General features: G+C 41.8%; 1 protein-coding gene across 1 annotated transcript in view; it reads right to left on the bottom strand.

Moving 5' to 3' along the window:
• Window positions 1-421: 421 nt before the first annotated feature.
• The window catches only part of DCAF12 (DDB1 and CUL4 associated factor 12), a 35358-nt gene continuing 18819 nt past the window's right edge, over window positions 422-16960 (bottom strand). Inside the window, exons 3-9 of the mRNA XM_005903029.2 lie at window positions 13680-13886; window positions 12601-12661; window positions 5718-5911; window positions 4702-4767; window positions 3299-3461; window positions 1382-1560; window positions 422-874 (exon numbers count right to left, since the gene is read on the bottom strand). Coding sequence (XP_005903091.1) covers window positions 716-874; window positions 1382-1560; window positions 3299-3461; window positions 4702-4767; window positions 5718-5911; window positions 12601-12661; window positions 13680-13886 — 1029 coding nt within the window. The 3' untranslated portion in view covers window positions 422-715. The remainder of the gene's footprint in view (window positions 875-1381; window positions 1561-3298; window positions 3462-4701; window positions 4768-5717; window positions 5912-12600; window positions 12662-13679; window positions 13887-16960) is intronic.

Raw genomic sequence — 16960 nt, 5'->3', positions numbered from 1 at the left:
GGAGTCCTGGCATCAGAGTCCCAGAAAGCTTTCAATCGAACTCAGAGGGTTTCCTACTGGTGATTTGTTTTCCTTTCTATTTTTACTTCCTATAATCAGTGTTGTTAGACTTTACAAAACAAGATAAAGACCAGTCCCAAAGCTGGACTCTGTGAATAAAGTTGTTTCTTTTATAAATATTTTAATTACAGTAATCCTCACTCCAGGTAACTTCAATGACACACGGTACGTGCAGGCACACAAGTTCTCTCTCACACACACACACCACACATACAACACACACACAGCCCCCAAACTTTCACAGAAAGTCTAGGACAGCAACTATATAATTATAAAGGAGCCCTACCTCTCAAGAGTGAAGTAAGGGTGAGAATGAATTATGTCAATCTAAGGAACCCAGAGTGGGGAGAGTGTGTGTCACTTAAAGAAAAAATACAAACAGGAATTAACAATGTCTGGTTGAGAAGCCAGAAAGAAAAAAGATAGTAAAGTTAAATTCTGTTTACCAAACAAAAAACGAAACAAAAAAACAAAAAGTCCTTTAGATTTCTGAACAGAGGTTCTTCCTATCAAGTGCTTAAAGCATAGGCAAACTCTGGTGTTCCCACTAAAATATGAGGGCCTCACACAACTGGAAAAAAATCAAAAGAAGAAATGGAAACTGAGGATGGAAGTTAGTGTAAATCTCTGCATTTTGGGAGAGAGTTGGTTGTCATTAACTCCAGAGCCCAGCATAGTTTCCATGGAGCCCTGAAGGGAGGGGACCTCCTGCCACGAAGAGTTTCGTTCCGGACGAGTCGTAGCAGTGGGTGTAAACAGCATTGGGGAAGAAATCAATGTCCGAAAAGTAATTCCTCCAGGTTTCATCATGATTCTATGGGGGAAAAAAAAGAGACTCTGTTAGCACTTGCCAGGGGCGCAGAAAAGGCGAAAGAAGGGACAAGGATGCTTTCTGGGCCCCTTGAAAGGAGAAGGTCCTGTTATCTATCACTGGATCCCAGGAGACTGGTGCTCATTGACTTGGGGCCCTATTTTTCCAAATGACATTAGGGAGGAGCCAAGTAGGATGAAGAAATGCTACACAAGCCTAAGGTCTTCTCAGGACTGCTGGAACCAATGCTTTAATAATTCACTGGCAGTCTCAGGGGGGAGGCTCCTTCTCCTTCTGGCTGTTATCACCTGCGGGTTATCCTGGGTCAACTGGTATGTCTTCTGGGCCTCAGTTTTCCCATGGATGTGCAGACACAAAAACAAAAATCACGGGGCAGTGTCTTTACCTGCCTCTTACTAGTGAAAAACTATGATGTGTTAGTAGGGGTGGGAATGTAAAGACAACTTTTCTGTCACTGGCCAGTAACCATGTGAGGCCAGGCTTACTCACCAGCCAGCCTTTGCCAGTTGTTAGTTTCAGGTTCTCTCCTGCGAGTTTGGGCTTGGACCCGTAACAAGCTGAGAGCTTCTCTTCCAGGAACCTTTGAGCTCGGATATCATAGAACAGCAGGGAGCCCTGCCCTGTGCCCACAGTGATGATGTGCTCATAGAAGCTCACTGACCGGATCCCTGAGACAGAGAAAAGTAAAAGGGTGATCGGATCTGCGAGCCTGAATTTCTCTGGCACTGAGTTCACGTGCCACCCCGACATACCACATCACCTTTCCTGTGGCAGACCCAGCTCATGCACAAGCCAGGGCACCGTGATGCCACACTGGCCATCCGCACATTAACAGGAACCTTCCCATAAGCCTCAGAGAAGTGCCTGATGATGCCTGAGATGCTTGTGGCCTAGGACCGCAAATCTGCCCTGAACCTTCTTGCCTCTCCTTGGCTCACTCAAGGCATCCTTCATCACTCTGAGCTCTTTTCCATTATATGTTTCTAACCCGCACTGAAACTGAGGGTAATGTGGGTATTTATAAATCATTACATTAACAAGGACTTTCTTGTATTTGACCTAAAACCACTACCATGGCACGGCAAGAGGTCTTTATCTGGTATTAAGTGTGTTAGGAGAGTGGCAAATAGCCTAGAACTCAAGACCCAATGGTGCACAGTCGCTCACTTGTGAATTTAAGACAAGTCACCTAATCCCTTTGGGTCACAGGGAAAACACATCTGCTGCATCTGTGGATTAAATAAGAGCATGCGATGCGAAGAGGTTTCACTAGTATTTGTGAAATCAATATCTTATTAGGTTTGAATGCCACCCCTGTAACAGTAACCAAAATCTCTTCACTGCAGACATCATTCCTGCTAAGGCAATTTACTCTTTCCCTTACTTACACACAGTTACTCTCTCAGTTCTGAAATCTAAGTATTTCAAAGATAACTGAAAACAAACAAGTCCAAAACAAAGGCGTATCTGCAACATTTGCATGAAAATAAATACTTGAAAGAAGCTAAAGTGTAATCCACACAGTGCCTTTTAACTGCAGTGAAGGGGAACAAAGGAGAGATAAGAAGAAAACACACTTTGTTAGATTGGATCCTCTGGATTCTGGTCCCTGGGCTGTTCCCCCACCAACCAGTGTGATGCTGGGCAAGTTATTTAACCAATCTGGGTCCTAGTCTCCTCCTCTATAAAATGGGGTATAAACTGCCTCTCACAGGGTTCTTGGTAAGATGAAATGAGATGGCTGACAAAAGTATTCTGAAATCTTTAAGTACAGTACAAACATGCCTTTTTATTCCTCAATAAAGGATGAGGGTGCCCTCTGACAGAATATGCTATTAAAGATTGGTGGTGGTGGTGATGGTGGGGTTTTGAAGTCTAGTTCATCCAGTGGTCAGAACTAAATATCTTCTTTATCTTTACTGATTTACAATCTATATACAATGCACTGCAAATATTCAAAGTACACAATGTGAAGTTTTAACATATGTATATATCCACAACAACATCACCACAATGAAAATAATCATTATTACCCCCAAAAGTTTCCTCATAGCCCTCTGTAAAATCCCCCTCAGTCTACTGCATCATCCCTTAGCATAAAATGAATTTTCTAGTTCAGGCAGAGTTCCAACAAAAAAACTAACACAGGAAAGAGAGTAGGGTGATGTGAGGGAGTACGGAAACCACCAATATCCTGATGGTTGGTTTCCATCAAAGCCTTCTGTGACCACACATTTGTCTAAAGTGTTTGAAGCTTGGCTGCCACGCAGGCATTCCAGCTCCCCTCTGTGTCACCAAACACCTTCATAAAAATCTCTGTACTTGTCTGGAAACCAATATAGAAACAGAAGGTCAAAAACCAATGGCAATGCAGCTGTAAGCCTGAGGGGCACACAGGGCTCTTACCACTGCCTCGCTCCCTGGAGCAGACAGACTTGACGTTGTATGATGGCTGCCGCGGATCCAAGAAAGAGACGTGAGCTTGGGAGCCCACTGCATAGACTGACCATTCATTACCATAGGCCAGGCACACATTTTCACGGCAATATGGCAGTTTGGTGGAGAGGAGCTGAAAACAGAGAGAGGAGAAAGGTAACCACGATAATACTAGAGAGTATACAGAAGGGCGCTGTTCTTTGCTGCCCACCTCTGTGGGCTTTCCTCATACACAAGATATGCAAAGTCAGAGATCAAAAGACAAGTATTGCTCCATCCCGAGGCATGTTAGAGAAACAAAGAGTGGTGATAATAAACAAGATCTAGGTACTGAAGAGGACTGGTTAGAGGAAAAGGTCAAGCTGGAATTAAATAATGAGAAGCAGAGAGAAAGGCCAAAAACCCCAGGCTGTTTCCAGGGATAACTCCAGGGCACTAAAGCCACGGGCCCGTCTGTTTTCTCTGCCAGGAAGAGCTCAACCTTCTCACTGATCTTAAGGTAGGAGACCTTGTTTTTGGCTACCTGCAGCCTAAATACCCCACTGTGTGGTAGCTTACACTACAGAAAGCACACTCGTGGCTCTGCTCAACCCAAGCAGCCCAATCAGCGCTGACCCTGGATCCTTATCATTTAGCCAATCTTCAGAGCCCACTGAAGTTGAGGCACCCAGCAAGGGTGGTGGAGCATAAAGCCTCCTGCGACATGAAGGAATCAGTAATTCCTGGAGCTCTGCTTCCTCTTGAAAGAGATTCCATCAAAGAAGGAATAAGTCTCAAAGGCCTCTGGGACAAGAACAGAGCAAAGGATTCACAGGTACGTTTAGCTTTAGGCAAAAGCTGCTTGCAAATATTGTAAATTCATACCTTGCATTAGAGAAAGAAATGGTAACCTACTCCAGTGTTCTTGTCTGGAGAATTCCATGGACAGAGAAGCCTGGCAGGCTACAGCCCATGGGGTTGCAAAGAGCTGGGACACGACTAAGCAACCAACACACATACCTTACATGATTATTTTGGAGATGACTTCTCTTAATTGACTTTTGTCAACAACTCCTAACATTTAGGTTTGCCTGCCCTGACAATGCTGCAAATAGTCCATAATCCATAAGCAAATACTGAAAGGCATTGTGGAATGGAAGACTGCGAGCTCAAGGAGTCTCAGCAGGCCCTTGCAGTGTGAACAATGTGAAAGCATCACCCCACTGACTCCTCTAAAAGATTTTCGAGAGAGGCAGGCTAGACTCAGAAGTTCATGTACCATGTGGTCACATGTCCAGGCACTTCAAGAATTCATGTTTTAGATAAGAATGAAAAATTCAGAGATGACAGTATTTTAACTTGAAGGTGAAACTACTAAGTCCTGTTCAGCACACCTTAGATAGGGTATTTTCAGTCTTCCAGAGATGAAAGTAGCCATCCAGCGATACTGCTCCCAATTCCTGCAAAAGCAATGAAAACAGGTCATATACACAGCAACTAACATACAACAGTAAGCAGGAGAATACCTGCAGGATGCTGTCCTCCATTCCCTCACTTGGATCCCATGATGGTGCCAGGGATTATCAGCCCCTCATCTCACCCTATGAAATGCAGCTGGACAACATAGTAAAGCAAGGCTGCTTCTTGAGAGAACCCAAGAAGCTAGTCCAGGCTTGCACGGAGACACTCAAGGTTCAAAAAGCCAGTAGCATACAATCATACACATGACATCCTGTTTGTTAGAACAGAGCACACACGTGAAAGCCAGTTTTTAAGTCTCAGTGTGAGAGCTTCTGTAAGTACAGGGTCTAAGGTAGGAGATAAGTCTACCCCTAACTTCTAAATATGGATGAGAGATGGGAGGCTAAGGGAACTAGCCCTCAAATTGTGGTCTGACTCAAATTTTGGGAAAAGCCTTTCTTCTCTTATGGGTCTGGGTCTTCAAACCAGCAGTCTACTTAATAGTTCAGTTTCAGGAGATCTGACTCAGATGATTAGACTTGATGGAAGCATTGAGAAGAGGCTGTGAAGAATGAAAAGAAACTGAATACAAGAGAGAAGAAAGTGACTGCATGTAGGAAAATCATACCCAAAACAGAGCACCTGCAAGGTCATGTGCAGATGAGAGACAGATCAGAATGCCCCTGGCGAAACTCTGAGAGGTTAACAGACGTGAACCATGCAGAGAATATTCACTGCAAGGGGAAGGTTTCGTAATTTTAGTTATAATCTTTCTCAGACAGAGATTGTTACTGAGCATCCCTCAGTCTTCAAGAGATGCCGCTTGGGCTCAGAACCAAGTTATGCAGTTCTGACTTGGGAAGAGAAAAGGGAAGAGCATCTTCCAAGACATAAGCCAAGAAACTGAAGCAAGGGGAATAGGCTTCAGGGACCTCTGGCAAGCTCATACCTTGTTCTTGTTGTTGAAGGCCAGAGCCCGGACCTTGCAGTTGTCAGGGTTTGTGTCCTCCTTGGGGATGTCCTTTAAGGCCTTGTGAGTGATGTGAGAATACACAGGGACTCGCGACACATTGTGCCTTGCATCACTTTTGGTCAGCACATCATCTGTCACCTCCCAGAGTCCCATAGAACCATCACGCGAGCCTGCCGGGCAAGGAAACCATGGGTATCAGACATACCAACTCGCCACGAGACAGTCCCACAGAAGCCAAAAGGACTTTTTTTTTTTCAAAAGGACTTTCTTAGCCTAGTTCTCTGTGCACCATGTTCACACGTGCGGAAGTGTGGCCAGCGGCCCAAACCAAAATGGACAGCAGTATGCATTTTAACAGCTACACTGAGAGGATGACTCAACTGAAGTGCAGGAGTTGATATATAATTATATATATATGTATATTTTTTTGACCATGCCTGTCCCACAACCTGTGGGATCTTAGTTCCCCAACCAGGGATCGAATCTGCACCCCCTGCATTGAAAGCGCAGAGTCTTAACCACTGTGCTGCCAGGGAAGTGGTTATATCAAAATGTAACCTTTAAGTGTAATGTGGTTGGTGAGACTTTTCAAAAGAGAACATAATACATTTGACAAAGCTCAGTAATGTTCCAAGCCAAATGCTCAGGTTACTAGGGCATGAATGCACAGGTGATTTCTACTAGGCAACAAGATCTGGCAACTTCCACTCTAGATCAGTGGTGCTTAACATTTTCTGAGTCCCAGTACCCCTTCTTCAGACTTAGGAATGTTAAAGACTTCTTTCTCTGGAAAAATACACCAAAGATCTACATTGCACACTCAACTTCGGGGAGGTTCCTAGGCTCCTTAAAGGGACCACAACCCCTGAATTAAGAATGACTGTTCTACATAAGATGAATGCTTAATAACATAAATTGTTTTCCTTAGGAAATAATAATGAAGCACTTAAAACAGGTCTATTGGATAGATATAAAACAGTGTATCAAGAACCATTTAAAAAATTTTCAAATTCCTTTCAGTATCAGTATTTGCCAACATTCCTTTCAGACCAGAAGGTGCCCCTCCCACACTTTAAATCTCCTGAATACTTCACAGTAAAAACTATCTAACATGGGAGAAATATCACTCAATTTGTTTGCACCGTAAGGTCTGTGGACAGGTTCAAAACAGAGGGTTCAATGTGTGTGAAATCCAGAAAAGGACACCAAGAGAAGGGCATATCTAGAGAACTACGTAAGAGTTATAATGCAAGTTAAAAAAATAAAACACCACAAGCTTTATTATGAAAAATGTCAAGCACGCTGAAATGCTGAAAGAATTTTACAATGAATTATATACTTACATCTAGAATCTACCATCAACGTTTTCTTATGCTTGGTATATCATACATCTGTCTATCCCTCTAAATGATCCTATTTTAACCTAGTAATGATCCCATTTTAACAACTGGAGTATGTACTGAAAAAAGACTAGCAAGATGTATTTAAAAATGTTAACAGTGGCTATCTCTAGGCAGAGATTGTGTGGGTAATGCTTTCCTTTTTTATTTGAATTTTTAAAATTCTTATAACAAACATATGTTACTTTTGCAGTAAGGAAAAATTTATTTAAAGAACTAATCTGGCAGCAACATGAAGATGAGATTAGAGGAGATAAGACTAGAATCAGAGAGAAAATACGGAAGGACATTGGGATAATTCAAAAGATAGATGAGGAGCACCCAGGGAAGACAGAAAATAAATTGATGGGTGTAAGAGATATTTTAGAAAATCATATCAACAGGGCTTGGTAATCTATGGAGAATGAACAGAATTAGTTCCCTGGCTGTGTGCCTAGGTAGAAGGCAGGAACATTTACCAATGGTAGGGAGAAGTGTGGTCCTGGGAGGGAGATGATGAGTTTGAATACCCTGAATCTGAGGGGAATGTTCATCATCAAGGGGTTGATGTTCATCAAATGTGAACATTAACACTGGTTAACAAGTATGGAGCATTTTCACTATGGCAGCCACTAAACACTATAATATTTGATCTTCCCAATGACCCTTTAAAGTATGTACAATCATTATCCATGTTTAAACCCAAGTCTTAAAAAGGCTTAAGTAACTTGTCCTCTATGCTAATAAGCGGTAGGACCAGGATTCAAATTCATGTCTTTATTATCAGAGCCAATATTCTTTTTTTTAATGCAGCAAAACCTATTTTAATGCTAATGGTACATCAAACATTTTTTTTGGTAAATAATAGAACCTTGTTTATACCCAATTAAATAAGACATCTACACTGACTTAAAACTATCTGAACTTTCTTGCTGATGTGACCTCTCAGAGTATGAAATTCCTGATTTGGATGTAAATGAAGCATAACTGAAAATTCAACAGCTTTTTTTTTTTTTTACTGCACTGTGCAGATTATGGGATCTTAGGATGCCAACCAAGGATCAAACCCAAGCCCTCTGCAGCCGAAACATGGAGTCTCAACCACTGAACCGCCAGGGAAGTTCCTCCCCAAAAATCTAGCCCCTGCTCTCCTGCACAGCTGAATGTTGGAGCTATTAATATTTGCAACTGAGCTGCTTACTGCAAAAATTTGAGGCAGTTTCTCAATCTTTATATATATCACTCCTCCAAATTAGGCTTATTGTCTCTGCACGTATTATAGTTTTAAAATGTATACTGTGATTTTACTCTTTAGCTTCCACAACTGTATGTGGTGTTGTGTATCCTGCACACAGCTGTCACAGGGCATCTCCATCATTAGGGTAGGGAGGTGTACCAACTTAGTTGGATGATCAGGAAACTGAAACACAAGCTTCTTTCAATATGCAACAATTTGGAGAACACAGCATTTGAAGATTATTATTTGTACAAAGCTGTATTTCCTCAATTTAGATGGCAAAATTATATATTAGGAACATTGATGGGTTTCTGTTGTGTATGTAGAGTTTTTATTCTACAGTTTATAAGGAAGGTATGGTCTATATTATCATAATTAAAGTCTCAATAGAAGATGTGAATAGTGCATTTAGATTTTAATCTTTCTTTTTTTTCTGGCCGCTCCATGAAGCATATGGGCTCTTCCCCAGTTAAGGATTAAACCAGTGCCCCCTACATTGGAAGTCTTAACCACCAGACCACCAGGGAAGTCCCTAGATTTTAATTTTTTACTATTAGTATTAGTTGACTTACAATATTCTATGTTTCAGGTGTACAGCACAGTGATTCAATATTTTTATAGATTATACTCCATTTAAGGTCATTATAAAATAATAGCCATATTTCCTCGGCTGTAAATATATCCCTGTTGCTTATTTTATACATAGTAGTTCGTACTTAATTCCATACTTCTATCTTGCCCCCCTACCCCCACTGATAGCCACTAGTTTATTCTCTTTTTCTGTGAAACTGTTTGTTTTGTTTTTATACATTCATTTTATTTTTGGAGTCCACATTCCAGTGATGAGTTTTTGTCTTTCACTGACTTATTTTACTAAGCATAATACCCTTCAGGTCCATCCATGTTGTTGAAAATGGTAGAATTTCATTCTTTTTTAATAGCTGACTAATAGTCCATTGTGTATATATACCACATCATCTGCTTTTTTTTATTTTTACTTTACATTGGAATATAGTTGATTAACAGTATTGTGTTACTTTCAAGTGTACAGCAAAGTGATTCAGTTATATATATACATATCTATTCTTTTTCAAATTCTTTTCCCATTTAGGTTATTACAATATATTGAGCAGAGTTCCCTGTGCTATATAACAGGTCCTTGTTGCTACCTGTTTTAGCTTTTTAGATGTAGCTTGTGGGATTTTAGTTCCCTGCCCAGGAACTGAACTTGCACTCTTGGCAGTGAAAGTGCAGAGTCTTAACCACTGGACTGCCAGGGAATTCCACAGCTACCTATTTTATTAATTTTATTTTGGCTGCTTTGGGTCTCGGTTGTGGCACATGGGATTTTCACTGCCTCGTGTGGCCCTGTTCATCGTGGTGCAGGCATTTCCAGTTGTGGGGCTCTGGAGCACGTGGGCTTAGTTGCTCCTCAGCCTGTGGGATCTTAGTTCCCCGACCGGGGATTGAACCTGTATTCCCTGCATTGGCAGGTGGATTCTTACCCACTGCACCACCAGGGACATCCCCTGACCAATTTTTAACTGGGGTGTTTATTTTTTCATAGAGTTGTACGAGCTGTTTATATGTTTTAGATATTAATCTTTGTTGGTGATATCATTTGCAAACATTTTCTCCCATTCCATAGGCTGTCTTTTTTTGCTGTTTCCTTTGCCTCAGGAGATCAAATAAGACATTGCTATGATTTATATTAAAGATTGTTCTGCCTATGTTTTCTAGGAGTTTCATGGTTTCCAGTCTTACATTTAGGTCTTTAATCCATTTTGAGTTTAGTTTATTATATTGGTGTGAAAAATGTTCTATCAATAATTTCATTCTTTTACATATAGCTGTCCATTTTTCCCAGCACTTCTCATTAAAAAGACTGATTTTTCTCCATTGTATATGCTTTGCCACAGATTTACTGACCAGTTTACTTCTTTGTTCTGTCCCATTGATCTGAGTGTCTTTTTGTGCCAGTACCATACTGTTTCAGTGACCACAGCTTTGTAGTTTAGTCTGAAGTCAGGGGGCATGCTATCTCTAGCTTTGTTCTTTTTCATCTCAAGATTGCTCTGGCAGGACTGCCCTGGTGGTACAGTGGATGAGAATCCACCTGCATTGATCCCTGGTCCAGGAAGATTTCACATGTTGTGGAGCAACTGCACCCATGTGCTACAACTACTGAGCCTGTCCCCTGGAGCCCAAGAGCCACAACTACTGAGCCCAAGTGCCTAGAGCCCATGCTCCACAAAAGAAAAGCCACCACAGCGGGAAGCCTGCACACTGCAACCAGAAAAGCCTGTGTATAGCAACGAAGACCCAAAGCAGCCAAAAGCAAGCGAGCAAACAAACAGAATTAAAAAAAAAAATTGCTCTAGCAATTTGGGGTCTTTTGTGGTTCCATATTAATTTTAGGACTGCTCTAGTTTGATGAAAAATGTCATGGGTATTTGGTAAGGATTGCATTAAATCTGCAGATTGCTTAGGGAAATACAGGTATTTTAACAGCATTAATTCCTCTAATCCAAGACCATAGGATATCTTTCTCTCAGAGTCAATATTCTTTCTTCTTTTTAAATTGAAATATAACTGATTTAGGTACATAACAAAATGACTCAGTATTTTTTGCAGATTATATTCCATTATAGGTTATTATAAGATACTGAGCATAATACCCTGTGCTATACAGTATATCCTTTATACTTTTTAATTTTATATACAGTAGTTTGTATCAGTTAATCTTATACCCTTAATCTATCCCAACTCCCTCCCTCTCTGTTTTGGTAACCATAAGTTTATATTCTACATTTGTGAGTTTGTTCCTGTTTCAGAGCCAATATTCCTAAAACTTGCTTACTGTTCACAAAATGTAGCCTTGGAAGCTATCAGCCTGAAAACATAGAATGCTCCCAGGATATATTAAAAAGAGAAGGAAAGCTCTCCAAAAAAGCCATGTCCTGGCTCCCAACAACCCCATTTAATTCAGGTTACTGTCATACATATAGTCCCTATAGAGGGGACAGGATTCAGTCTTTGCCCTCCAGAAGCTCTCATTTCTTGGGAAGACAAATGACAGGGAATCCAAAAGCTTCTGAACCACTAGTGAAAAATTTTGAACTGTGACTATGCTTGTCCATTAGACTTCTCTTCCTTCCTTGCTGTTTTCTATTGCCTTGCAAAAAATCCAAAGAAAGAAACATTTATGTTCCCTTAGAGCTTTGTTTGTAGCAGTTCTAAACATGGGCTTTGAACTGAGAGCTGGCTTCAGATCCTGACTCCATCTCTCACTGTCTCTGTAGCCTCTGGCAAATTATAACTTTTCAGAATCTAAATCTTCTCAATTGTGAAATGAGGCTAACAATGCAAACCTTCTAGGATTGTTATAATAATTCTATGAAATAACATATGAAGTACTTAATTTAGCAACTCTTGTGATTTTTAAAAATTTGGGAATTTGGAATGGGCGATTATATTTTTACATATATATGCAGGCATGCTCCATCGCTCAGTCATGTCTGACTCTCTGCAACCCCGTGGACCGTAGCTCCTGAGACTCCTCTGTCTATGGAATTATCCAGGCAAGGATACTGGAGTGGTTGCAATTTCCTCCTCCAGGGTATCTTCCTGACCCTCATCTCCTGTGTCTCCTGCATTGGTAGGTGGCTTCTTTATTGCTGTGCCACCTGGGAAGCCAGGTACCCAGAAAAGCTGGCTGGCACTCTGAGCCTGTGTTCTAGGCTGCTGTGGGTATTCAGAAAGCATTTTGAGTATCTCTTCACTCATTTCCATGTATTTTTCCTGACTGTTCTACCATTGGGAGGGGAATTCCCCCAATCCTGTACAGCTTTATTAACACTATAAAGTTGTACAGAAAATGATCATTGCTCCTAATATTTTCCAGAGTACAACTTTTCCAAAAGCACTTTCCCAACTATTGTCTCAGTGAATCCCAACAAAATGTTGAAGCTAAGGGGCCATCACACAGGATCTATTAAAAAAGGCAGAGTATGAGTAATAAGTGTACCAGTACTTCTAGTACTTTCCAGACTAGGAATATACAAGGGACATGACTTATCCAAGGTCACATGCTAAGTCAGATAAAGAGACGATACAAGGTTTTCTGGCCCCTGGCTGATGGTCGGTTATTGGGCTATTTCTAGTCCCGCTACTATCCCATTTGTAACTTTGAGCCTCCCTCCCTCCCTGCCACACCAGAATTCCTTGCAAAAGGGCACTTTACCAGACACGGCCATAGTGTCACTGATCCACGCGATGGAAAAGATCCAGTCCTTGTGTCCATCCTTCAAGAGGAGGGCGAGATGGGTGCGGGAGGAGGGGGGAAAGAAACGAGTGAAATGAGGATCGCAACGCACGCCCCTGAAAAGCTTAAAAGGCTGGATGAAAGTATCTTTGTAAAAATTACAATTCTGATCTCTGGTGATGGCAACCCAATTGGCATGAGCCTACAATCTTTAACTTTCTGTCTTGAGAAGCTCAAAGCTGGAATGAAATTGGCTTGCCTACGGGCTATAAACACGGCCGGTGGACACACTGCTCCAGCACTTTCTCTCTTGATGTCTTACCTGTGGCTCCTTCCACACCATTACCCACCTCTCATCCCTCCAACTTCATCCTGGCACTCTCCCCTTTGCTTTCTGGGACAACAGCTAGAACCGACCTCTACGTTCTTCCATCTTTTGAACTCTCTTCCTCAGACATCAGGATGGCGTGTACCCACATTTCCTTAAGCCTCCCTGTTCAAGTGTTATTCTTATCAAAGAGGCCTTCCCTGACGACAGCATCCTCCACCACACTCTCTCTCTTTAGCCTGCCTTTACTCTTCTCCATGGCACTCACCGCTCTGACTTACTGCTGGTACATTTTTGTTGGTTTATATGCCTCCCTTGACTTGAGCACAGGCTTCAAGAGGATATGGGGGCTTTGTCTCTTTTATTCACTGCTACATCCCCAGAGTCTAAGACAATGGCTGGCCACAGAAGGGTCAAAAAACAGTTGCTGAATGAATAATTTAACAAACTTTTCTGACCATGGGCAGTAGGAGATGTGTAAACACCAACCCACTGCTGCTGGCATCTTAGGTGTGCTGCACGCACCTCTATCAAACATACCTTCTGTCAACATCTGAAGCTCTCTGTGGGGAGCACAGTACCCACTCTGAAATCTCTACACCCACATCTCACCGTTACAACTCCTCACCCCAACCCAGCCCCCGAGTCAGCAGTAAGCAAACCATTCCTTCCTGAAGGGCTTAAGGGAGGAAGGTCCATGTTACCTGCTGGACTCTGTTTAAAAACTTACATCTCCCACACACACAGGATCTAGTGTAGGCAGCCTATAGATGGCAAGACTATTAGGGTTGTCTCCTCCAGTGGCTAACAGTGTTCTAGAGGGATTCAGCTCGATAGCATGGATACCGCAGCCCTGCTGAGTCACACATCCAGGCTCCCGGTCCTTCAGAATGGGAATCTTGGTGATCTGGCTTGTCTGGACATCCACTACAAATAGCTACAAGAGAAAAGAGAGAAAGAAGGTGAAGTTTCTCTTCAGTGTGGCTGACCTTGGCTATAAATATCCATTCATTCACTCAGTTATCCTTCAAACATTTAATTAATGTCTACTAACTACAAAGTCAGGGCTATACTAGTCAAATGAAACATGTAAATAAGAAAACATAACAGAGATAGGTATAATATGTTATATAAACACAGAAGAGGAAGAAGTAAATTCTGTCTGATAGTCAAAGATGGCTTCAAAGACTTGTATTAGACTTTGGACCTAATGAACCTGATGAAAGGTTTTCTACCAGTGCAACCGTATTATGTATCACTAATTCTTACCAACACATGTGTAGAAAATTATAAACAAAACACATCACAACCACTATTAGACATAAGTATAAACCATACCAGGTTTGCTAGAGTGACCTGAGATAGGAGAGAAAGAGATATTCACATCTCAATTACTTATCTGTCCTGTGCCTCCATGTCTCTGCTTATGCTACTCCTCCTGCCTTAAATGCCCTTATCCACTTCTGTAACAAACCAACCCTCTTTCGTTCTCCAAAATTCAACTCAGAGAAATGCTTGATAGAAAAGATCAGTCTTAGAGAAAGGGCATTCCCAATAGAGTCTATTAAACTCTTTATGTGATTCAATGATTCATTCCTTTATTTGCTCACTGAGTCAGCACCAATTCAATGCCAAGAACTGTTCTAGGTGTGAGAAACCTAACTACTAGGAATGATCTCTGTCCTCATATACCTTATAGTCTAGGAAGTTCATTTAAAATTCTACCAGCAAATCTCAGAGTGAAGCCAAAACATGTCAAATCTTTAAACAATCTACTGCTTGCATAGAAAGATGAAAGGAGGAAGTAGGTAAGTCTTAAATTTAAAATAGAAAAAGAAAAGGAAGAGTAGTTGGAATAAGAGTGTCAAGCAGAGACTGGTGGGGGGAGGGTGCGGGTTTTAAAAAGAAAGGAAGAGTGAGGGGAACCACTCCCAAACCTGTAAACTCTGGTAACTATTTAAGGCCGAGACCCCACCTAACTGGCACCATCACCGATGTGTCTTGACAGGCATTTTCAAATTTTCAAACTCAATGTATCTAAAACAAATTATCTTCTTCCCCAAATTGTTCATTTCATCTGATGCCACCAAAATCTCCCTGCTCACTCAAGCCTGGGATTCACCCTATACTCCTAACTTCCTCCTAAATATTCCTACAGTTGGCTCCTTCTTCTTCATCCTCTCTCCTCTACACGACTTGCCTTCAGGCAAGGCCATCAACAAAACTAAACTCCACACTATAATCATTCATCTTCTTAAAGAATGGAAATCCTCCCATGTCCATTAAAAAATATCTAATAGTTCCCCTACCCCTAAATTCGACTTCCCTGGTGGCTTAGATGGTAAAGCATCTGCCTACAATGTGGGAGACCTGGGTTCGATCCCTGGGTCGGGAAGATCCCCTGGAGAAGGAAATGGTAACCCACTCTTGCTTGGAAAATCCCATGGATGGAAGAGCCTGGTAGGCTTCAGTCCATGGGGTTGCAAAGAGTTGGAGACAACTGAGTGACTTCACTTTCACTTTCCCCTAAATTCAAGCCCTTTAGCATGGCATCAAGATTCTCCTCAACGTGGCCCCTATCTATCTCTCCAGCTTCACATCCTTCCATGGACGTTATACTATAGAAAGAGCTGCTTATAAATTATTACTCACACAAAATCTTCAATGATATATAATGATTTTATCTCATGGTTAGGCTGTTCCAATGCCAGAAATGCTTTCGCCTACTCTTCTCTTTACCTGGCCATTATGTCCTTACGTTTCATGATTCAGTTCAGACATGTCCTCTCCTAATATTTCTTAATGTCCAGGCTGATTAAGTTCCTCTCTTGTAGGCTTCCAAGATAGCCCTCTACTCACAATACTTAGATCTTATCACAGTTTTAAAATATTCACTTGTCTCTCTTCTCCATTAAGCTAATAATGCCCTCTCAATTCCAAGAGCAGGGGCTTTATCTTATCTGGTTCTGTTCTCCTGCCCCAACAACACAGAGCTACACAGTAAGCACTTAAGAGTAACCACCTTACTGAGGCCTGCCCAAAGATGTTAGGGGGACTCCTATGTCCCTGCACTCAGAGTGGGGCCCTGGAGCTGAGTTCATCTGATATAAGCCCAGATGTCCAGATCACAGCACTGTCCTGGGGTGGCCTCCTGGCTCAGGGAGAACCAGTCCAGAGGCTAGATTAGACTAGGTCATTCAAATTCTCTCAGCAGTATGGAACTGGCTGGTGGCGCTAAACCAAACTGGGTGGCCATTTTCTACCAAAGCCATTCCCAGAGAAAAGGAAACAGTAAATTTAGGAAGCATGGACACCCCCGGTTCCTAGTGGCTTTCCAATTCCTAGCTGTTTCCTTCTGAGATCCAAGAATACTTTCTGCTCTTGGGGTTTGTGAGCTAGCCCTTCCAAGAAATATGACTGGGTTTCTTACTCTTTTATAGCCTGCCAGATTTCTCTGTCCATGAATTCTCCAAGCAAGGATACTCGAGTGGGTAGCTATTCCCTTCTCCAGGGGATCTTCCTGACCCAGGGGTTGAATCTGGGTCTCCTGTGTTGCAGGCAGATTCTTTACCATCTGAGCCATCAGGGAAGCCCTAACCTAACCAACACAGCCTCGCAAATGTTTAATACAGCAAAATTTATTGCCACTCACACCTTTGTGTTGTATGGGACAACGTACCAGTAATATGTCAGCTTCTAGACCAGTGATTCTTAAACTGTTTATCACAATAACCTAGGGAAGTTTCTTTTTTAAAAAAAACTACAAAACAAAAACAATTCCCATAGCCTACCATAAAACTCCTTCAAACTAGAAAGTTCTGAGTTTTGGGCCAGTAAACCTGAATTTTTGTCAAGAATCTCCAGGTCAATCTTCTGACTGCTCAGGTTTAAAAACCACTGATCTAGAGCCGTGCTAGTCAAAGGAACATCTGGAAGCTTGCTGGAAACCAAGAATCTCAGGCCTCACCCTAGACCTACTAAACCAGAATCTGGAGTTTCTCAACATCTCCA

Source organism: Bos mutus, chromosome 8 (genome assembly GCF_027580195.1).
Source record: "Bos mutus isolate GX-2022 chromosome 8, NWIPB_WYAK_1.1, whole genome shotgun sequence".
Classification (NCBI taxonomy): Eukaryota; Metazoa; Chordata; class Mammalia; order Artiodactyla; family Bovidae; genus Bos; species Bos mutus.
The sequence above is the reverse complement of the archived record's forward strand: the minus strand, read 5'-3'. Positions and strand labels throughout refer to the sequence as shown.